The sequence below is a fragment of the Geotrypetes seraphini genome, chromosome 2 (assembly GCF_902459505.1).
Source record: "Geotrypetes seraphini chromosome 2, aGeoSer1.1, whole genome shotgun sequence".
Classification (NCBI taxonomy): Eukaryota; Metazoa; Chordata; class Amphibia; order Gymnophiona; family Dermophiidae; genus Geotrypetes; species Geotrypetes seraphini.
In genome coordinates, this window is record NC_047085.1 from 248399292 (window position 1) to 248422660 (window position 23369).

General features: G+C 45.3%; 1 protein-coding gene across 1 annotated transcript in view; it reads left to right on the forward strand.

Annotated features, from left to right (window-relative positions):
- The window catches only part of LOC117355339 (leukocyte elastase inhibitor-like), a 63896-nt gene extending 41796 nt beyond the window's left edge, over window positions 1-22100 (forward strand). Inside the window, exons 6-8 of the mRNA XM_033933755.1 lie at window positions 795-937; window positions 16081-16248; window positions 20766-22100. Coding sequence (XP_033789646.1) covers window positions 795-937; window positions 16081-16248; window positions 20766-21164 — 710 coding nt within the window. The 3' untranslated portion in view covers window positions 21165-22100. The remainder of the gene's footprint in view (window positions 1-794; window positions 938-16080; window positions 16249-20765) is intronic.
- Window positions 22101-23369: the final 1269 nt, after the last annotated feature.

The window sequence follows — 23369 nt, forward strand, 5'->3', positions numbered from 1 at the left end:
TGTTAAAAGATGGTGACACTAACCACAACATAGATTTGTTTCAATAAACTTAGGGTTTCTTTTAGAAAGGCACGCTAGGGCCTTAACGCGTGCAATAGCGTGCGTTAAATTCCCGAGTGCGCTAGCCACTACCGCCTCCTTTTTAGGAGGCGGTAGATTTTCAGCTACCGCACACTATAGCGGGAAGTAATTTTGTGCGTGCGCTTAAAACCCTAGCGCACCTTCGTAAAAGGAGCCCTTAGCCTGCATCTTGTACTCTTGTCTGCAGTTTCTGATTGTGTTTCACGCCAGGCCAGTTGGATTGTTTTTTGTTTTCATTAAAGAGAAGTGGGAAATAGTTTATGAAATACTTTTGTCTCAGAATTTATGGTCTTTTGTCATTTTCATACCACAAAGCACCGGCACTACTTTCTGGTGGGCAAATCTATGTTTAGTGTATAAATATGAAAAAATGAATGCTGATTTGTCAGGGAACACAAAAATATTCAAATTAGTGTGGGGTCAATTGGCGTCTTTTGTAGAATTGTTGTAGTTTAATCTTTGGGTGGGGGTGGGGGTGGAGGTATATCTTTATATGATTCCTTGTTCTTTTCTTTGAAGGTTGGGAGGGGAGGGGGTATTTCTGGGTATTGATGAACTGATTCTGAATGTTTATAAGTACTTAATTGTTTATGGTTATGACATGTATGATATGTTGCACTTTTTGTAAGATATGAAAATTCAATAAAGATTTTTTTAAAAAAGCATCGGCACTAATGAAAACACATGGCAATGTTGGATTTATTTTTGTCAAGGTAAAATTCAGGATATGATCGCTAAAGACTCTCTTCGACCAGATACCCTTATAGTTTTGATGAGTGCTATCTACTTCAAAGGAAAGTGGGAAACACAATTTAATAAAGAAAACACAAAAGAAGCATCGTTCCAGCTGAATAAGGTATTTTTTTAAAAAAATAAAAAAACAACAACAGTGGGGGCTAATATTCAGACAACAGCTGGGCTGCTCCCCTAATCAGCACCAAGCCTGGATATTCAATGCCGGGCAACCGGTAGTGAATATTTGGTTTATTTTTAGCCGCTATAAACTTAGCCAGCCAAGTCGATGTCCAGAACTGGCCAGCTAAGTTTATAGCAGCCAAAGATAGACCAGCTATTTGCAAAGCTCCATTTCACTGCTACACATAGCTGTTTAGTATTTGAAATTTTGCAGTCGTGTGCTATAGCTGGCTGTCTGCTAGCTGCTAAAAACTAACAGGCAGATTCTGTATAGAACACCAGTCTCAGCTGCTGCCTAAGCGGCAGCTGAGATCATACACCAACATCCTATACAAAATCATTTCTCTCCTAACAGACAGATGCATCACTTCGCCTAACCATCCCGATTCTCTAATCATCAGCACCCATGTCACAGGCACCGGTTAGAGAATTGTGTTGCCATCAGCTGATCGCAGCAAGGGAATCTTCCTACCATAATCAGCTGAGTGGCAGCGGCTGTAGCAGGGAACACCCCCCTGAGACTCTCTGTGGCAAAAGGGATGCCCAATCCCTCCTGCCAACACCCCGAAACAACCCCCCAACTGTCCCCGGCAGGAGGGATGCCCACTCATTCCTGCTTGAACCTCCGAAACAGCCCACCACCACCACAACCATGATAGCCAGGAGAGATGCCTACTCCCTCCTGCCAGCAGGCCCCCCTCCCAAACCCATGACCCCCCCCAATCATCGATACCTCCACCCCAGGCACTGATGCACACAATCCCCAGCAGGGAGAGGAGAAAGGAACCAGCTCATCGTCTCTCCTCTCCCCACCAAAGCCAAGCACCACATGGCTGAGACCCTGCCTAACTTCTTTGGGCCTCCCGATGGCCCAAAAGGGCCATGTGACAGGCAGGCCTGTTCCGCCTGGCAGGCCCCGGCTGAAGGGACCATGCCAAAGGGTAATGAGTAATACCAGTCTTTCAAAAGCTGTTATGGAGGGGTCCGGAATTCCAGGGGGGACCAAGTTGAGGGTAGCTTACCCCGTAATGAAAATTCCATTGGATCTGCTTCTGTATTCGTATCTCCAAAAAATGTTCACAATCTTATTTTCTGAAAAAACTTTTGAAGTTGACATCTTACTAAAAAGAAGTCATGTGGGACTGAAGGGACAAAGGACATTCCAAGTTATAATACTTTGGTTTCTTCATAAGCAAGGTGTCTTGAAGATAAATGACACACTAAAGTATGTCAACTGATGTATATTCAAACAGTTGTTCAATTCTAAGTCTTTCTTTAGATCTAAACTCCAGCAATTTCACTTGTATTATTATGAATCACTGTTCACAAAGTCATATATACTATTTATTTGTATGGACCTTCTAACTGCAACCGAGCATCACACTGCCTCAGTTGCTACATTCTTCATCAGTCCAATCTTTATTAAATACTTTTTATTTTTCCTTTTTTTATATATATATAAAATATTCGTTAACTTTTAGTGTCTAATAGTCATCATATTACTATTAGTACTATTTATAAGAGGAACGTCATTTAGCTTAATAGTGATTAGTTCATCTTTCACCTCTCCCGACATGCATGTTTCAAAAAAGAAACTTTTCTTCAGGGTCGAGGTAAACTAAAATAGCAAACAGAAATAATTATGCTGTACAATTTGCTCTTTAATTATTAGACTATCTTAACAACAGTGCCTCAACCAAGCTTAGTCCCTAAAAATGAAGCAAACAGGCAAAAACGCCAATGCTTACCGTTTGTGGGAGCAATTCATTCTGAAACCATGGCTGCAGTTTGAACAAATGCCATTAAATAGAGCTGGCCTGACGCATATCGCAGCGCGTATGACGTCATTCTACGCGCAGTGCGGGGCTCAGCTTCATAAAAGAAGGAGTACAGCATTTAGCTTCAAAAAAGAAGCCCGGGGTATAGAATTAAATATAAAACCCTCACAAGATGGATAACCATTCTATTTCTTCGTTTAACCCCTCAGGTACTAAGGATTTGAGTCTAAAAATCTATTTTTGTTCTTTAATGGCTAAGGCTTTCTGTATATTCCCTCCCACCCTACTGTAAACGCATCCATAATCCTCCATTTGATATCTGACCAAGTATGCCCCATCAGTTGCCAATGTTTTACCAATGGTGCAGTGTCCCTTTCTGTGCGTAAACGAGATTTATGCTCATTTAAGCAAGTTTTTATTGATCTTATTGTCCGTCCAACATAGATCTTATTGCATGGACATTGAATCAAATAAATCACCCCAGTGGACTCACAGGTGGTGGAAACATAAGTATGGTATGTATTTCCTGATATTGGGTGAGTCCATGATTCCCCTGGGATTGCTAAAACATACCACTGACATCTACCACATGCGGTATGGGTACCCCTGTCAACATTATCTCTATAAGGTTTATTTTCCACCATTTCCCCAATGTTCTTAGTGCGTTTATAGGAAAATATTGGTCTCTCTGGAAATTCTGGTACAGCTAACCTGGCCACATGCCAGTGTTTAAGTATTAGCTTATTAATTTTTCAAGACAATGGGGTGAATCTTTGAACAAAGATTAAGCCTACCTCTTCTTTGGTCTCATGATAGTTCAATAATAACTCCCTCTGTGCATATATAGCATGTGTATATGCTTGCTGAATGATCTCTGGATACCCCCGCTGATAGAATCTTTCTTTCATTAGTTTTGCCTGTATTTTGAATTCCTCCAGGGTGGAACAGATTTGCCTTAGCCGAAGGAATTGGCTGATAGGAAGACTGTTCTTTAGCCGAACAGGGTAGAAACTATGATATCGTAGCAAGCTATTTATATCCGTGCTTTTTCGATATAAAGTGGTTTTAAATCCATTTGCTTCTTTTTGTATGATAATATCTAAAAAAGCAATTTCCCTAGTATTAATAGTTGCTGAGAATTTAATATTCGGCAATATACCATTCAGCCATTCAAGAAAACACTCCAGTTCCTGCATAGAAGCTGTTCAAAAATCTTTTCCAGATATTAACATTTTTAAACCCCTCCGATTTATATATGTAGTTCTCCTCTGTTCGCCATATACAGATTGGTGATCGATGGGGCTACCAAAAGTAGTTTCTAGTTAAGACCAATTCAGTTAGTTCCATAAGAAATTCAGGAGTAATTCTGGGGATCAAAGTTTTATGATTAAAAATCTCATTTATCATGTTCAAAGCTTCTTCTGCCGGGATCATGATATATAATGCTGCAACATCTAGTGTGACTAAGATCCAATTGTCACCAATGGTAGTTATAGCAGCTAATGTAGAGATCATGTGGATAGTGTCTTTTAAATTTTTCACTTCCTTTCTCAAAAATAAATCGATGAATTTCGATAGAGGTTCCAGAATGGAATTTTTCATAGAGACTATCGGGCGTCCCGGAGGGATATCTAAGCTCTTATGAATTTTGGGCAAAAAGTAAATTTGGGGGATTATAGGATGATTTTCCTTTAAAAATTCATATTCCTTACTCGTGATCATATTCCTCTTGTATCTTGGAGTTAGGATATGGTCAATCTCCATTTTGATATCCTCCGTAGGGTTGTTAGGTAAGCATTTATAGTGGTTTACATTATTCAGTTGTTTATAAGCTTCATTATTATACTTCTCTTTTGATTGAATGACCATGGCCCCACCTTTGTCCGCCCTAGATATTACAATATTCGGGTCTTCTCCTAATTGCCGAATCATCATAAACTCATCATGTGAAATGTTATAGTTTTTATTGGATGCCTCAAATTATGCTTCCATTATTTCTAAATCTTGTAAGACCAGATCTCTAAAGATGGTTATATTCAGATGAAAGGGGCCAGGAGGAGACCAACTGGAGTTGCCCGATATAATAGAACCATCATTACTGGTCACATGTTCAGAAAAAACCGCCTTTAACTGTAGAGTCCGTAAGAACCGATAGATAGACAGTCTAGTCTCAAACGGATCATACTTGGGAGTTGGTACAAACCCTAAACCTAAATTCAAAATCCGTAACTGCTGACTATTACATCTTGTGTCTGAAATGTTGATGACCATGGACTCCGTGCTATTCATGTGAGCAGTGGGGGTATGATGTCATTCCTGCTGGGATCTAGTATGGGGTCTATATATAGTTTGATTGTTGTTTTGAAAACCAACCCTACGTACCCCTCTCTGTCTATTTCATCCCCGTTGATATCCTCCTGAAAAGTTACCTCGACTTCTCGTCTGTCTAGTGAGACTGCCGCCTGAACTTGAACCTGATCATCTTCAAAAGGAATATGATGACTATTAGACACTAAAAGTTAACAAATATTTTATATATATAAAAAAAAGGAAAAATAAAAAGTATTTAATAAAGATTGGACTGATGAAGAATGTAGCAACTGAGGCAGTGTGGTGCTCGGTTGCAGTCAGAAGGTCCATACAAATAAATAGTATATATGACTTTGTGAACAGTGATTCATAATAATTGAAGATCAATGAAAGACCTTAGGGCTCCTTTTATCAAGCCACGCTAGCGGTTTAAAGCGCATAATACCGCGCGCTAAACTGCTGGCCACGCTAGCCACTAACGCCTCCCTTGGGCAGGTGGTAGTTTTCAGGCCAGCGCGGGGGTTAATGCGTGATGTAAAGTCATGCACGTTAACCCCGCTAGCGCGGCTTGATAGCATATTATGAAAGTAAGGGCTCCTTTTATTTGTTCACTAATCACAACACTAAGGGCTCCTTTTACAAAGGCGCGCTAGCGGTTTAACGCGTGTAATACCGTGCGCTAAACCACTGACCACGCTAACCGCTGCTGCCTCCTCTTGAGCAGGCAGTAGTTTTTAAGCCAGTGCGGGGGTTAGCGCGTGATGAAAAGCCACGCATGTTAACCCCGCTAGCGCGGCTTAATAAAAGGAGCCTAAGATTCTAATAGGGACTTGGTGTCAAAGTAAGGTCTTCCCTAACTAGTTCTTGTTCCCCCCCCCCCCCCGTGGGGTTTGCCCACTTTTTTGTTCACAGTACTTTGAATGGTGCCCTCTACAAAGACTCTGGTCGCGCGGAATTTTCATCTCGCACAGTTATTTTATTAATTTCACCTCGCTGATCTATTTTGACCATAGATCTGGTGGATGCACTGTCATCTCCAGATGAGTCACTCGATGGAATTTTAAATTCGTACTTTTTCTTGCCCCCTTTAGTGGATTTTTAAAAATTCCTACGTATCTTGTCCATCCAGGGGTAAACAAACCCCTTCGTGTGATCAAATAAATCCTACTTGAATTTTGACATCTTCAGCAACCATTGTTCCATGAGATATTTATGAATCAATTTAATATGGTCTGCTAAGTGACCCTGATATGCCTCCGCATCTTCAATTTCCTTCATAGTATCCATTTTAGTCTGTACCTTACTAGTTAGCTCCTCTATAATGTGTTCTAACACAGTGTTTTTCAACCTTTTACACCTATGGACCGGCAGAAATAAAATAATTATTCTGTGGACCGGCATCGGTCCGTGGACTGGCGGTTGAAGAACATGGGGCTAAGTCGTGGGCCAGACCCCACCCATTTCTACCCAATCTCCACCCCAGACCCCATCCCCATAATAGTACTAATTACACCTTGCACGTCCCGTGCCTCATCTGAAAGCCTTCCCTCTGACGTTGCAACATCAGAGAGAAGGCTTCCGGTTCAGGCGCAGGATGCCCGTTGGAGCCACTGCCTGTGGCTTTGTGCACTGAATCAGTTAGGAAGAGGGAGCTGGCTCGAAGATAACGCCGCATCGATCACACCGTGGATCGGCGGTTGAAGAACACTATTTTGGGCCTGATTTCTGTGGACCGGCACTGGTCCATGGACTGGTGGTTGAAGAACACTGTTCTAACACATCCACAGTTAGCAGCATCAAGTCCAATGAACATTGTGCAATGACCTTGTTCCAACGTTCCACATACTCCTTCCACATACAACGTTCCACATACATAGGCTCTTTCTGTAAATGTAATCCCCTTGGTATTCTTTGTGCACAGCAATATTTAAACCTAACCAAATTTTTCTGTGTTTTCTTTTTTTTTTTTTCAAAATATCATCCCAATCCAGCACTTGTTCCTGAAGTCACCCCCAAATAGCAATGTTACTTACCGTAACAGTTGTTATCCAGGGACAGCAGGCAGCTATTCTCACTAGTGGGTTATGTCATCCGACAGAGCCCCGATACGGACGTCTCACAAGCATGTCTTGCTTGAAGAAACTCAGAAGTTTCGAGATGCCCGCACCGCACATGCGCCAGTGCCTTCCCGCCCAATGGTCCGGGCGTGTCTCCTCAGTTCAGGTAGCTAGCAGAGAAGCCAACCCCGGGGAGGTGGGTGGGACGTGAGAATAGCTGCCTGCTGTCCCTGGATAACAACTGTTACGGTAAGTAACATTGCTTTATCACAGGACAAGCAGGCAGGTATTCTCACTAGTGGGTGACCTCCAAGCTAACCTCAATGGGATGGTGGGAGAGTTGGCAATTTAGGAGAATAAATTTTGTAACACAGTTTGGCCAAACTGTCCATCCCTTCTGGAGAAAGTATCCAGACAATAATGAGAGGTGAATGTATGAACCGTGGACCAAGTGGCAGCCTTACAAATCTCCTCAATCGGTGTCGATCTGAGGAAGGCTACAGAGGCTGCCATTGCTCTGACCTTATGGGCTGTGACCTTACAGGGAAGGGGTAATCCAGCCTGGGCATAACAGAAAGAGATATAAGCTGCCATCCAGTTGGAGATGGTGCGTTTCGATACAGGTCGTCCCAACTTGTTTGGATCAAAGGAGACGAAAAGTTGAGCAGCAGTTCTGTGTGGTTTGGTGCGATCCAAGTAGAAAGCCAAAGCACGTTTACAGTCCAGAGTGTGAAGAGCTGATTCTCCAGGATGAGAATGAGGCTTTGGAAAAAACACTGGAAGTACAATGGATTGGTTGAGATGAAATTCAGAGACCACTTTAGGTAGGAATTTTGGATGAGTGCGGAGGACCACCTTGTCATGATGGAATACTGTGAAAGGCGGGTCCGCCACTAGGGCCTGAAGCTCACTGACCCTGCGAGCAGATGTGAGGGCTACCAGAAAAACCACTTTCCAAGTGAGAAACTTCAGTGGAGCCTTTCTCAGAGGCTCAAAAGGAGGTTTCATAAGCTGAGAAAGGACAACATTGAGATCCCAAACCACTGGAGGCGGTTTGAGAGGAGGATTGACATGAAAAAGTCCTTTCATAAATCTGGAAACCACAGGATGAGCAGAGAGAGGTTTCCCTTGTAGCGGCTGGTGGAAAGCCGCAATAGCACTCAGGTGGACTCGTATAGATGTCGACTTGAGACCAGACTGAGACAGGTGAAGAAGATAGTCCAATACAGAAGATAGGGAGGCTCTCTGAGGCTCCTTAGAATTGGAAATACACCATGAAGTAAATCTAGTCCATTTTTGGGAGTAGCATTGACGAGTAGCAGGCTTCCTGGAAGCCTCCAAGACATCCCTCACCTCCTGGGAAAACTGGTGAGGAGTTACGTTGAGAGGAACCAAGCTGTCAGGTGAAGAGACTGCAGGTTGGGATGAAGTAGAGATCCCTGATGCTGAGTAAGCAGTGAAGGAAACACCAGAAGGAGAAAAGGCTCCCTGCTGCTGAGTTGAAGTAGAAGGGAGAACCAAGGTTGTCGGGGCCACCGAGGAGCTATCAGAATCATGGTGGCACGGTCGGACCTCAGCTTGACCAGAGTCTTTTGAATGAGAGGAAATGGAGGAAACACATACAGAAAGCGATTTCCCCAATCCAGCAGAAAGGCATCTGCCTCGAGGCGATGAGGAGTATAGATCCTGGAGCAAAACTGAGGCAGTTTGAAGTTGTGGGGAGCCGTAAAGAGGTCTATCTGAGGCGTCCCCTACTGAGCAAAGATCTGATGAAGGGGTGTGGAATGGAGTGTCTATTCGTGAGGCTGGAGTAGACGACTCAAGTTGTCTGCCAAGACATTGTCCTTCCCCTGAATGTAGACAGCTTTGAGGAAGGCGTTGTGGCGAACCGCCCAATTCCAGACTCTGAGAGCTTCCTGGCAGAGGGAGGCCGAGCCCGTGCCCCCCTGCTTGTTGACATAATACATGGCGACCTGATTGTCTGTGCGAATGAGGACCACCATGTCGTGAAGCAGATGTTGAAAAGCTTGAAGAGCATTGAAGATGGCTCTGAGCTCCAGAAGATTGATTTGATGGAGTCGGTCCGCACTGGTCCAGAATCCCTGAGTGCGAAGCCCATCCAGATGCGCTCCCCAGGCATAGGTCGAGGAATCGGTTGTGAGAACCTTCTGGTGGGGAGGAGAATGAAACAGCAAACCTCTGGATAGATTCGAAGAGGTCATCCACCAAATTAGAGACTGCCGAAGAGCAGGAGTGACGATGATGTGTCGAGTCAATGGATCCGACACCTGAGTCCACCGAGATGCCAGGGTCTACTGAGGAATTCTGAGATGGAGTCTGGCCAACGGTGTCACATGAACTGTAGAGGCCATGTGGCCCAGGAGGACCATCATGTGTCTCGCTGAGATGGACTGGCGAGAAGACACAGACTGGCAGAGATGAAGGAGAGCATCCATGCGCTGAGAAGGAAGGAATGCTCTGAGACGGATGGTATCCAGGACCACCCCGATGAAGGGGAGTGACTGTGTAGGCTGCAGATGAGATTTGGGAAAGTTGATCTCGAAGCCCAAACTCTGCAGGAACAGAATCGTGGACAGGGTCGCCGAGATGACTTCCGAGGCCGAGGGAGCCTTGATGAGCCAGACGTCAAGGTAGGGAAATACCTGAAGACCCTGGTTCCGAAGTGCAGCGGCCACCACTACCAGACACTTCGTGAAGACTCTGGGAGACGAGGACAGACCGAATGGAAGCACTCAATACTGAAGATGTAGATGTCCCACCCGAAATCTGAGGAATTTGCGAGAGGCAGGATGAATGGGAATGTGAGTGTAGGCCTCCTTGAGATCCAGAGAGCATAACCAGTCGTTCTGCTCGAGGAGGGGGTAGAGAGAAGCAAGGGTCAGCATGCGAAATCTCTCTTTGACTAGGAATTTGTTGAGGACCCTGAGATCCAGAATGGGTCGCAGGTCGCCCGTCTTCTTCGGAACAAGGAAGTACCGGGAGTAAAACCCTCGGTTGAGTTGGTCCACAGGGACCAGCTCGACGGCCCGAAGCCGGAGCAACACCTGAGCTTCCCGAAGAAGAAGGGCGGTCTGAGTCAAGTTGGAAGGATACTCTCTTGGAGGGTGGTCCGGAGGAACCCGATGGAATTGAAGAGAGTATCCCTCCCTGATGATAGTAAGGACCCAGAGGTCGGTGGTTATTGCCTCCCAGCGATGATAAAAATGATGGAGGTGCCCCCCGATAGGAAAAACAGGGGGAGGCAGAACGAGGCTGGTTATGCCCTCGAAGAGACAGTCAAAAAGGCTGAGGAGCCTTAGGAACAGTAGACGGCTGAGACTTTTGCTGAGCCTTCTGAGGAGGCTGCCGCTTCGCAGGTTGCCTCGCAGGTGGAGCTTGCCTCGGCTGATAACGCCGCTGATAGATTAATGGCAGTCGAGAGGGTCGAGACTGCTGAGGCTTAGGCTTCAGCCTAAGAATGGACTGGAAGGACTTTTCATGATCAGACAATTTCTTCGTGACTGTCTCGATGGATTCTTCAAAAAGATCTGTCCCAGCACACGGGACGTTCGCCAGGCGGTCCTGAAGATTCGGGTCCATGTCAATGGTCCGCAACCAGGCCAACCGGCGCATCGCCACCGAGCAGGCTGCCGCTCGGGCCGAGAGCTCGAAGGCATCATAGGAAGACTGCATCAACTGAAGGCGAAGCTGGGACAGCAAAGCAACCACCTCCTCAAACTCAAACCGAGCCTGGGACTTGATGTAGGGCATGAATTTCCGAAGCACAGGCAGAAAAAATTCCAAGTAGGTGGCAAAGTGGAAATTATAATTCAGAACTCGGGATGCCATCATAGAATTTTGATAGATGCGTCGTCCAAACTTATCCATGGTTCTGCCCTCGCGGCCCGGAGGCACCGAAGCATACACCTGGCCAGGATGAGACCACTTGAGCGAGGATTCGACCAGGAGGGACTGATGTGAAAGCTGAGGTCCCTCGAAGCCCTTATGATGCACCGTGCGGTAACGAGCATCCAATTTTCCAGGGACCGCAGGAATAGAGTATGGAGACTCAAAGCACCTCATGAAGGTCTGGTCGAGGAGCTTGTGCGTAATGACTCGGCCGGAGGACGAGGCAAGTGCATGGTATCGAGGTACTCCTTGGAGTATCGAGACCCAGAATCGAGGGTAATGTCCATGTCATCCGCCATCTGTCTGAGAAACGAGGAAAAAGACAGTTGGTCCGCCAGCGCCGGTCTTCGAGAAGGACTAGAAGAAGTCGAGGCTTCGGGCTCCACAGAGGCCTGCGAGCTACAGGGCGAGTAAAAAACCTCGGGGTCCTCGAACTCCGGGCCCGGAGGAGGAGACCCAGCCGAAGCAGAATACCCCATACGAGGCAATTTCTTCTGAGGCGAGATGGTCGAGTGCCGAGAGGAATGCCTCGAAGAGTGTCTGGATCGATGCCCCTCTCGATGCCTGGAAGGGGATCGAGCCCGCCTGTGAGAATACTGGTCCCCAGAAGCCTCCAAAGAGCAGATAGGACTCGAGGCCGTCGATCGGAGAGGCGGAAGAGTCTGTGCCTCCCCAGAAGCCACCCAGGCTTGATAGGGGGTTCGGAAGAACTCGTCCTGCTTCCTGCTATGCCCAGGACTGGGAGGCTTCGAAGGTGGACGCCACACTGTGTCATGGGGAGGGGTAATAGGTTCCAAGGGAGGCAAGTCACTAAGGGAAGCTTTCCTCGAGGGAATAGGCTCCAAGGGAGGCATGTCACTAAGGGAGGCTTTCCTCGAGGGAATCGGCTCCAAGGGAGGCATGGCACTACCCGAGGCCCGCCTCGAGGAACCGGACACCGCCCGCTGCTCCTCCTCTCCGAGCAACGAGGTCGTGCGGCGCGGCGGAGGAGGAGGGGGTGGCCCGCCCCTCGGAACCGGAACTGGGAGGTCACCCTGGATCGAGGCAATCAGCCGGGGTCCCATGGGTGGTCATGAGTTCCACAAACTGAGCCTCCAGAATGGACTGCAACGAAGCCGATATGGAGGGATCCGCACCAAAAGGGGGCCCTTCCGCACGGTCTCTGCGCTCTTTCGGTGCAGAGTGCTTTTGCTTGCCAGCCTTCGGCACTTTAAGCACCACTGGTGGAACTGTAGGGGTCGATACCTGTTCCGAGGAGACGGAGGAAGGCGCCGAGGTTGAGGCCGAAACCGGCGTGAACGATGCCGGTTTCAGAAGGCCCGAAGCAGCCGGGGAGGCAGAGGGCTTCGCAGACGGAGTCGAAGCACCAGTCGATGTCGAAGCTGAAGGATCCAACGAAGCTTCCATCTTGAACATGGACTCCCACAGCAGACAGCGGCGCTTAAACGCTCGCGCCGTCAGAGTGGAGCAAGGCCGGCACGATTTCGGAAGGTGATCCGGACCCAGACACTGTAGGCAGCGTCGATGCGGGTCCGTGAGCGAAATCGCGCGCTGGCACTTGCTAAACTTTTTAAAACCGGTTATCAGCCGGGACATAGGCTGGAAAAGCTCCGCCGCAAGGTCGAAGGCGCGAGGCCCCAGCCACGCGGCCGACCCGGTGTCGGAAGAAAAATTTTTTTTTTTTTTTTTGAAAAAAGAAATCAAAGAAAGAAATAAATGCATGGGAGAGCAAAAAGAACCCAACCCGCGGCAATACAGAAGGCAAAAAACAGATTCAATGGGCGCAGAATTGAAGTAAACTTCTCAGCTCCGTGAAGAAAAAGAACTGAGGAGACACGCCCGGACCATCGGGCGGGAAGGCATTGGCGCATGCGCGGTGCGAGTATCTCGAAACTTCTGAGTTTCTTCAAGCAAGACATGCTTGTGAGATGTCCGTATCGGGGCTCTGTCGGATGACATCACCCACTAGTGAGAATACCTGCCTGCTTGTCCTGGGATAAAATTTATTTCCAGATAGCAGAGTAGAAAACCATTCTGTTGACAGCCTGGATTTAGAGTCCCAGCCGGCGATCGCCATATCCCCAATTTGTATGTTACTACCAAAAATAATAAGGGACTATTTCACTGTGTTACTGCCATACTTACCATACTTCAAACCACCATGTAGTATTGTACTTAAAACTTTAATAACAAAATATTATAAATAAAATAATAACTCTCATGAATATCCACAAAAATATAACAGCACATGGTTTTTTGGTGTGCTCAGTGCTCCAACATAGAAGTCACGAGTAAATAAAACTATTATGAAGAGGAACCATCACTGCACTACTGAGGTTCCTTCATATTGTGCTATTAAACAATGTTGCTATGTGGCTAAAATCGAGTCACTATTCAATAGAGACTGGTTACAAAATTCTATCAAAATAAAAATAACACTTATCTTTTGTTGGAGAAATAAACCTCATAGGTGGTGCTGTCTCTGTTCCCATCTGTGCACTCATGCATTTGCAATACAGCTCTCCCTCCGGATTCACGGTTTCCCTATTTGTGAATTCGATTATTCACAATTTTTTTTGTACTTCTATTTTTCTTCTATTTGCAGGCTGCCTGAACCTCCGCGGACCTTACCTGGTGGGCTAGCGGTGACGCGGGGCAGGAGCGATCGTCCTATACTCTTGCCCCGTGCAGAGCCATCATCAAAATGGGACAACGGGAATTCATGGCAGCCATTTTGATGATGGCTCTGCAAAGGGCAAGAGTATAGGACAATCGCTCCTGCCCCGCGTCACCGCTAGACTACCAGGTAAGGTACAGGGATGCAGGGGTCAGGTGGGGGTGGGTCAGAGCCAGCCCAAAAATTTATTCGTGATTTTTCCCTATTCGTGGGCTGGCTCTGCACCTAACCCCCATGAATACGGAGGGAGAGCTGACTACAGATGTTTCCTCGTGCCCAATTGTGTCCAACGTGTCAAAAAATATATAGCAAAAAAAGTCCCATATAAGCAATAGTAGTCCTTCTCCGGGATTTTCTTCCGTGAACACAGAAGTGTTTGTTTAGTACATTTGCATTTTCCTCATCACTCACAGCTTCTTTCAGTCTCAAAGTTCCACTTTTTTGTCTTCCTCCTTTCATTAATATACCTGAAAAAGTTTTGTCTCCCTTTTATACATTTCTAGTCATTTGCTCTTCTTTCACCAGAAGTATCTCTCTCTCTTGGCTTCTTTGGCTTTCATCTAGTATTCCTTACTGTACTCCTCTTCCTGAGTTTATTTGTATTTCACAAACACTCTTTTGTCTTTATTTTCTCCGCAACTTGTTTGGCAACCCATATCTCTTTCCTTTTGCGCTTGTTTTTATTTATTTTCCTCAAATAAAGGTTGATTTCCAATTATATCGCTCCTTTCAGCATGGGCCACTGTTTTTCTACTTCCCTTATATCCTCCCATCCTAACAGCTCTTTCTTCAAATATTTCCCCCATTTTGCTAAAGTCCTCACGTTTTAAATCCAGGACTTAAATCCAGAGTTTTCTATGGCTGCCTCTGCTTTAGCTATTACGAGTCAAACCAAGCAGTGTAATGATCGCTACCGCCCAGTTGGGCACCCACTCGGTCATTAGAGACACTTCTCCCATTTGTGAGCACCAGATCTTGTATCGCTTTTTCCCTGATGAGTTCCCTCACCATTTGCATGAGCATAGCACTTTGAAAGACATTCACAATCTATTTCTTTCCAATTCTGCAACTGGAACTTTACAATTCACATCCAGCAGGTTGAAATCGCCAGCAACAGTTCCTTCCCTTTCTTTCTCAACTTTTGGATATCTGCAACCAGATCTTTATCAATTTGCTGTGATTGTGTTGGAGGTCTGTAGACAGCGCCCCTACAGATAGAAGTTCCTTATTCTCTTTTCAAAGTGATCCATATCACGTCTTTCTCTCCCCAAGTCCCCAAGTACCCTGCATTTCAGTCACTTGGACCATCTCTGTCCTTCCTAAAACAGATTATAGCACGGTATGTTTATGTCCCATCCATGGGAATCACTGAACCATGTCTCTGTGATAGCAATAATACCCAAGTCTGCCGCTAACAAATGACTTGCAGATCATGTTTTTTGTTGCTTAGACTGCGAGCATATGCGGTCGTTGCTTTCCAGCTACCTTTCAGTGGCAATCTCATTTTTTCTATAGTATTTTTTTGTTTCGTCTCACTTCCTGCTGCATTGCTAAGAAGTGAATCGCTAAGATTGTTTACATTGCTATCTATACTACTGTCACATTTTGTCTTTTGTTGAGCGTGGCCACTAGAAGTGACCCGCATCCTCGTGCCACCCCAACCTTATAGTTTAAACACATAGAAACATATTGCCTGGATTTCTCAGCAAGGATTATTTTTCCTGCAATAGTAGGATGCAATCCATCATTACAATATAGTCTCTTGTTTTGATAGGCAATTAACCAGATGGTCCCTGAGAACTATGATGAAAACCATGGTCTTAATTCACACCCATATTGCCTATTTCTTCCAGACTTTTAAATAATTGTAATGCAGGGTATACTGTAAACTAGGTGTGTCCAACCTGTGGCCCGAGGGCCGCATATGGCCCCGTGAAGTAGTTTGTGCGGCCCCGGTCGAGGGCGGTGCAGTGTTTTCCTCTGCTGCCCCGGGTGTTTACCGTCTTGCCGGTTCCCTCCTCTGTCTTGCTGCAGCTTTTGCGCAGCCCCAGAAACATTTTTCGGCCAATACGGCCCAGGGAAGCCAAAAGGTTGGACACCCCTGCTGTAAACCATCCTTGCCCGAAGAAGAATGGTCAGTATGATTACAATTGACTTTTCTATTGTTTATAACTTTGTTAGTATATCATAGAACAAATACTACATGAGTACATAAACCTTCATAACACTGCGCTTTGTAAAATAACACAGATTACCAACGTAACTCTCATCTATGAACAATGTGTGGTATATTTAGGAATAGCTGAATGAAAGATAACACTAGTTTATAAGTATATTTTTGTTGTTATTCTAGAGAGAGAGCAAGCCAGTCCCGATGATGCATCAAAATGGTAAATTTAAACTGGCCTCTATACCCGAGATGCACATGAAGATCCTTGAACTCCCATATTGTAAGAACGAATTCCGCATGCTTATATTTCTTCCAAACAAAATAGATGATGACTCCACTGGCCTGAAAGAGGTAACAATTTCTTTTAATTTAATATACTATATTATGGTGTGGTTGTTTAAAATACATTAACATAAGTTGAAATTAGAAATAAAAATATATATATATTTTTTTAATTCTTTATTAATTTTCTAAACTTCAGAAGTGCAATACACAAATATATATCATATAATAAGTTAGTAAAAGCACCTTCATCTTACAAATTTGCATAACCAAGGATACAGAGAAGGCCGGATCTTCCATGGCTTTTGTCAAATTTAACATGTGGAAAGCCGGCCTAGTGTTATTTGAAGAATGTCTTTGAGCAACGAACCCCATTTGATGCATACCAATAATATAAGGCAGAGCCTTGGCCAAGCATAAAGCCAATAACTTAGCCAAAAGTCCATCTACATTAATCAAAGAAATAGGCCTGTAATTTGAAACCAACATAGGATCTTTATTTGGCTTCGGCAAAACTATAGTTAAAGATTCTGCCATAGTACCTGTAATACAACCTTTAGTCAGTTGAGCCTGATATAAATTTAATAGATGAGGCAATAGAGAAATTGAAATGATTTGTAAAACTCTACAGTGAACCCATCACCACCTGAGCGGATCCAACTCTAAGGGACTTCAATGCTGCTTGAAATTCTTTCATTGATATAGGCGCATCAAGAGTACCTTTTATATGCTTAGGAATTTTAGGCCCATAATTAATTCCAAAACTTTAAACCCTCAACTTCTTTATTTGAATAAAGCTCGGAAGAATATAAAGCTTTATATATTTCAAAAACTGTTTTAAGATACTTCCAATTTGAGAATGAGTTTCCCCACTTTGTTACTTTACCTTTTTTCTTTTAAGCTTTGGCACTCTCGGCCATTTAATGTGGACTTGATCATTGATAAATTATTGCCTTTGACTTTATTTGATGAGCATTTATATGCTATGGGGCTCATAATAAAAAAAAAAAGTCTAAAAAGTGGCCTAAATGGGTACTTGGACAATCAAAAAGCCTGATTGTCCAAGTACCCATAACTAAAGCTGGTTTTAGACGTATCTAAAACCAGCTTAAGCCTTTTCCCTGACTCTAAAGAGGCCGACCTACACCTAGGTGTAAAGCAGGTATAACCAAACCTTTTGACAGGTTGCTTAGTCGGCACTTATACGTTTTGACTTAGACTAAGTCAAAACAGGTATAAGTGCCGAAAAAGGGCCTGCTGAGCTGATGGCGGCTGGTGCGATCAGCTCAGCGGCCCGGTAACCTACCCACACCCCACCGCAGCCATCGCGGCAGGAGAGATGGCTCATCTCCCCTTCCACAATGCGATTACTCCTCTACCTGAACTGCCGTGACCCGCAGCAGGAGAGATGCCCAATCTCTCCTGCCATGGTTTATGGCAGTCTGAGTAGAGGGGTGATCACATCGCGGCAGGGGAGATAGCTGGGCAGGGGAGATAGCCCAAGCCTTCCTACCCCGGTGAGTCATAACCCCCCCCCTCCCCAACATAATCGGGGCAAGAGGGAGCCCAAGCCTTCCAGCCCTGGTGAGTCGCGACCCTCCCCACCCCGCTGATTATGATCGGGCCAGAAGGGAGCCCAACCCCTCCTGCCCAGGTGATTTCCCTACCCCCCACCCCCACTAAGATACGGCAGGAGGCACATGGGCCGGGTTTAGGCCCATGTGCCTAAGGCTCCACCCACAGGAGGGGGCCTAAGGCTACTAGGTACGATCTGGTTGGCACAGGTACCGTCAGGCCCCACCTGTGAGCGGGGTTTGAGCCGCCTGGGCCAATCAGGCCCTAAGGCCTGCCATTCGAGGGATGGCTGACCTGCCAGATGGATGGGCTTAGGACCCATCTGTTTGGCCAACTTGTACAGGTACGGGGAGGGGGATTTGGGGTGGGGGGTCAAGGGGTCAGAGGGGGAGTCTTGAGGCTCAGCGGGGGGCCAATCAGGGGTTTGGGGGGTGATCATGGGAGGGGGATGCGTCAAGGGCAGGAGGGCCTGGGATCCCTCCTGCCTGTATCTTATGTGGGGGTGGAAGGTAGGGGGGTCGCCTGGGCAGGAGGGCTTGGGCTCCCTCTTGCCCCAATCTTGTCGGGTGGTGGTCGTGGCTCACCGGGGCAGGAGGGCTTGAGCTCCCTCTTGCCCTGATCTTGTCGTGGGGTCATGGCGTGCCGGGGCAGGAGGGCTTCGGCTCCCTCTTGCCCCAATCTTATCAGGGGGGTCGCGGCTCACTGGGACAAGAGGGTTTGGGCTCCCTCTTGCCCCGATCTTGTCGGGGGGGGGGTCGCGGCTCACCAGGGCAGGAGGGCTTGGGCTTCCTCCTGCCCCGATGTGTCAGGGGGGGGGATGGCTTCTGTAACCAGTGTTGTTTTTGGCAGATACCAGTTACAGAATCCAGCTTTTAGGCGAAGGACTGGCCCGTCCTTCACCTAAAAGCCCTTGTTTTGGGCGTTTGGGACTTAGGCATTTTTGGTTGATTTTATGTTGTTAGTGTAGACATAGTATTGGTCTGGGTGTTTAAACAGCTGAACGTAGAAGCAAGCCATTATTTAAAAAAACCTCCTTTTGGACATTTTTTTTTATAATGGACATTTTCCCTGCTTCTACTTTCAACGTTTAGGGCCTTATGCCCCTCCATGCTTGAACTGGATATACTTGTGTGACTTAGGCATCGCTAAGCATGATTCTTTAAAGCAGTGTTTCTCAAGTCGGTCCTGGAGTACCCCCTTGCCAGTCAAGTTTTCAGCATATCCAAAATGAATATGCATGAAAGAAATCTGCATATAATGAAGGCATTGAATGCAAATCAAGTTTATGTATATTCATTGTGCATTAACCCATGAAAGTGACAATAGGGTGACTATAAGTGCTGTTCTGGCATGATATGCCTAACTTACATAGCACATAAATACAAGGGGGACATACATGGGTGGAGCATGAGTTGGAAATAGGCAAGATACCCATCTATGCACATTACTTACTGGAATACTATAAGCATGCGTATTACATGCCCACAGTTACACTTATGTCTATAGTTAGTGGAACTGTACACAAGTAGCATTAGACAAGCTCTGCCCAATATGTAAACTCACATATTTCAATACCGAGCCATATCTGGCGACTGGCATTGGATTTCTGGGCTTTTTCAAAGGCAAGCTAACACATGTGCAAGTTAAGGTGTTTTTCAGGACTGTGACTAGCCATGATTTCAAGGGCACAGTTAGGTCTATTTTTAAAGCAGTCTTAGTTGTCCGTTAAGCTTAGCCGCTTAAATTCCAAATAATGGGACTTAAGTGGTCATGACACTGGACTGCCCCGATATCAAGGGGGAGGGGGGAAGTGGGCATTTTCAGAGGTGATAACTGGTCAAATGCCACTGAAATGCCCAGTTAGCCGCCAAGATGTGAGTTAGCTAGTCAGTGGCTGTTCCTGGCCAGTTTACTCATACCGAATATCATCCGGGCTGAGACTGAATCACATTAGCATTTTATAAAGCAACTGGAGTGTCCAGAGGTCATTAGAGAATTGGTTCCTACAGCACGTCCTCAGGGCACCTAAATGGAAGTTACCCAGTTGTAGAATTGCCCCGTAAGGGGGGAATTCATCAAGGGGCACTAAACACTAAGGGCTCCTTTTACTAAGCTGCGCTAGCGTTTTTAGCGCACCCATGAAATTACCATGCGCTAAACCACACGGTACACTTCTAGAATAACACCAGCTCAATGCTGGCGTTAAGATCTAGCGAGCGCGGCAATTTAGCCCTAACGCACCTTAGTAAAAGGAGCCCTAAGACACCCATATAATTTCTAATGGACAACTTATCTTATTAGCACGCGCTAAACAATTAGCGCACATAACATGGTTACACGCACTAAATAGGTAATGTAACCGTGATGAATTCTCCCATAAGTGTTCAACATCAACAAAAAATGTGCTAATTTTCTCGAGAGGGTCGGTTGCTGGAATCGGCGAGGCCAGTTTTCTCGGACAACGAATCGATTCACGGAAATGAATCGGTGAATCAGTTCAAATTGGTGAATCAGACAGGCACTAGCCCAGAGTCACAAGGAGCTACAGTGGGAAATTTGAACTCACAACTTCAGGGTACTGAGATGGCCGCATCTAACCACATTAGGTCACTCCAAAAATGTTTTGAAACTTTACTCCTGTTTACTAAGTGTGCGCTATGCGTTTTAGCGCGGTTTAGCCACTAACGCATCCATAGACTAACATACACACCTTAGCGTTTAGCATGTGGTTAGTGCGCACTAATATTTAGCGTGCGCTAAAACGCTTAGCACACCTTTGTAAAAAGGAGCCCTGAATTCCCTAAATGAGCGATTCAGATCTATGTAAAATATTGCCTCTCCATATTTATTAAAGATCAACATTTCAGTAGGGATGTTTATAACAAAAGATATCAAGGACTGAACCAACATAGACCTGTTTTTCCATAGGCACAGAATGGGGAAAGACAAAATCCTTAATAATTAAGTTCCTTTGTCAATATTAAATTGTTTTGCCTTCTTTGTCTTTATAGATTGAAAATGGACTAACCTATGAAAATTTTGCAAACTGGATCAACTCAGATCTAAAGGAAACTGAAGTCCGTGTGTCTCTACCTTCCTTCAAGATTGAAGGGAACTATAGTCTCAAACCGAATTTGCAAGAAATGGGAATGAAAGATCTTTTTTCAGATGTTGCTGATTTGTCTGCTATGTCCACCAATAAGGGCTTGAAAGTTTCTGACGTGTTCCAAAAATCCTTTGTGGATGTTAGCGAGGAAGGCACAGAGGCAGCGGCCGCCACTGGTGCAACTGTGATTCCAAAAAGTTTACCGATTCTCACTGATTTCAAAGCAAACCATCCTTTCATTTTCGCAATTCAACACAACCAAACTAACAACATCCTCTTCCTTGGTAAATACTGTTCCCCGTAGAACTATGTTGGATCTCTATATCTGAACAGGGGAGACATAGATCAGGCATACAGGCATCTCGTCTACCAGTGATTCGTACAAAGTACTCAGGTTTCTGCAACATCCCCTTCATTCTATATGTGCGCTAAAAGTTAGGCACCTACCTTTGGCGCTCAAGCGGCAGTTAGACACCAAAACAGCAATGAAATGGCTTTTAAGTACACATAGGTACTACCCTGTAACTTGGTGCCTAGCACATGACTGCAGAGGCAGTGTTCACACAGAAAGGGCGTGCGGCATGTCACAGGCATTCTATTTAACTGCCTGCTTTAGTGAATACTGGCAGTTAGGTACCTAACTGCTGCATTTGGGCCCGCCAATGTATCCCTGCCATACAGGAAACATAAGTGGTGCTGTTTAACTGCTGACTTGAATACTAGCATAGGCCCGGATTCTCTAAACGGTGCCAGTTTTTTAGGCACTGGTAGGCACCCAAGTTCAGTTTTTAAAAATGCCATTTAAATTACTTTTTAACTGAGTTTCAAAGTGCCTCCCAGCGCCTAAAACTTCAGCGCCGGAATCACGCATCCATAGGTGCTTTAGGTCATCTGACGCCACTGTGGGCGTGGCTAATGCCAGAACTAGAGTTTGGCAGCCTAAAGCTCCTACGAAGGTGCGATTTTCAAAGGTAAGGCGCCGGAACCCTGACCTACATATCCAGCGCCTACCTTTGCCAGGGGCTGCGATTCTGTAACCAGCGCCATCATGTGATCGGCACACGATCGGCGGCTGCCAACAATCTGGCCCTTTGCGCCACAATCTCCGCTCATGGGGTAAGCCCCTCTTATCTGTACCCTTCTCTTCCACTGCCAACTCCAGACACCGTCCCTTCTTTCTTGCTGCGCCGAATGCCTGGAACAGGCTGCCTGAATCAATACGTCATGATCCGTCCCTGGAAGTGTTCAAATCCAAGCTAAAGGCCCACTTTTTTGAAACTGCTTTCAACTTTTAACTCCCACTCACTGCTGTCAGATACCTATACACACTATAATCTCCCCAATCCTGAAATGGCCTGTCTAAATTAGATTGTAAGCTCTTCTGAGAGTGCTGTGTACGCCTTTCAGCACTATAGAAATAATAAATAGTAGTAGATGGCGAGTTTCTAACTTTTAGCACCCATTTAAATAATTGCCTCCTATACCTTCTTGGCACTAACCAATTTACTGTTCGTTGTCTTGCACTAAATCTTAAGTAATTGAAGAAGGCAAACCACCCAGTGTGACACTCTCACCCCTGCTTCCAAAGAGGCTGTTGATTGTACATGCTGGCCCCCTCAAATGTTCTTGCATATATTTCATACATCTAAGCCCTTGTTCAGAATCCACAGTAAAACTGTATGCCTGGCATTTTATTAACTATCACTTGTGATGTATTATTTGTTGACTATGCTACATCTAGCAATTCAATAAACAATTTCTGAATCAACTGTCTACTTTCTGTCATTTTCTGTTATTGTCACTTTCAGTTCAAGCTGCGGTCTTTTTGGCTGACCTCCTCTATTGTAGAAATCTTGTCCATACCATCCTATGTGGTACGTTAATGAGGGCTAAAAGCCAAATATCTGCTCGAAATAACAAACTTCTCTTTATAATGACAGGGGTTGCCATACAACTTATTTTGAGGATTTGGAAGAATTGTGATAGATTAAATTACACTTTCTGGTGGGAATCTCTTTGTTACACTTTTAAAATGGAGCTTATGACGGCCATACAACAGGGACATTATAAGAAATTTATGGATGTTTGGGAGCCATTGGCAGAATTCTGCAAGGGGTGATTGTTGATTTTGCTCTTTGATCATGCACGTCTAGGGAGGGTGGGGAGTTATTTTTATTTAGAGTGTAATTGTTGGTTATGTATAAAGGGGGAGGTTTAAAATGAATAAAGATATTTATTAAAAAAAAAGAAATCTTGTCCATACCAAAACAAAGGACCAGGCCCCTATAGTAAGTCCTGTGCACTATGGGGTTCATTTTCAGAAAAAAGAAAAACGGCCAAAATGTAGCGTCCAAATCACTATTTTTGAACCCAATTTTGTAGATGTTGCTTTGGGCGGGACTAGGACGGTCTTATGATTTGGATGTTTTTCTGCAATGATGGAACACTGTGGAAAATGTCCAGGGTACAATTTGGACGTTTGAGGGTAGACCTGTTTCAAAAATGAGTA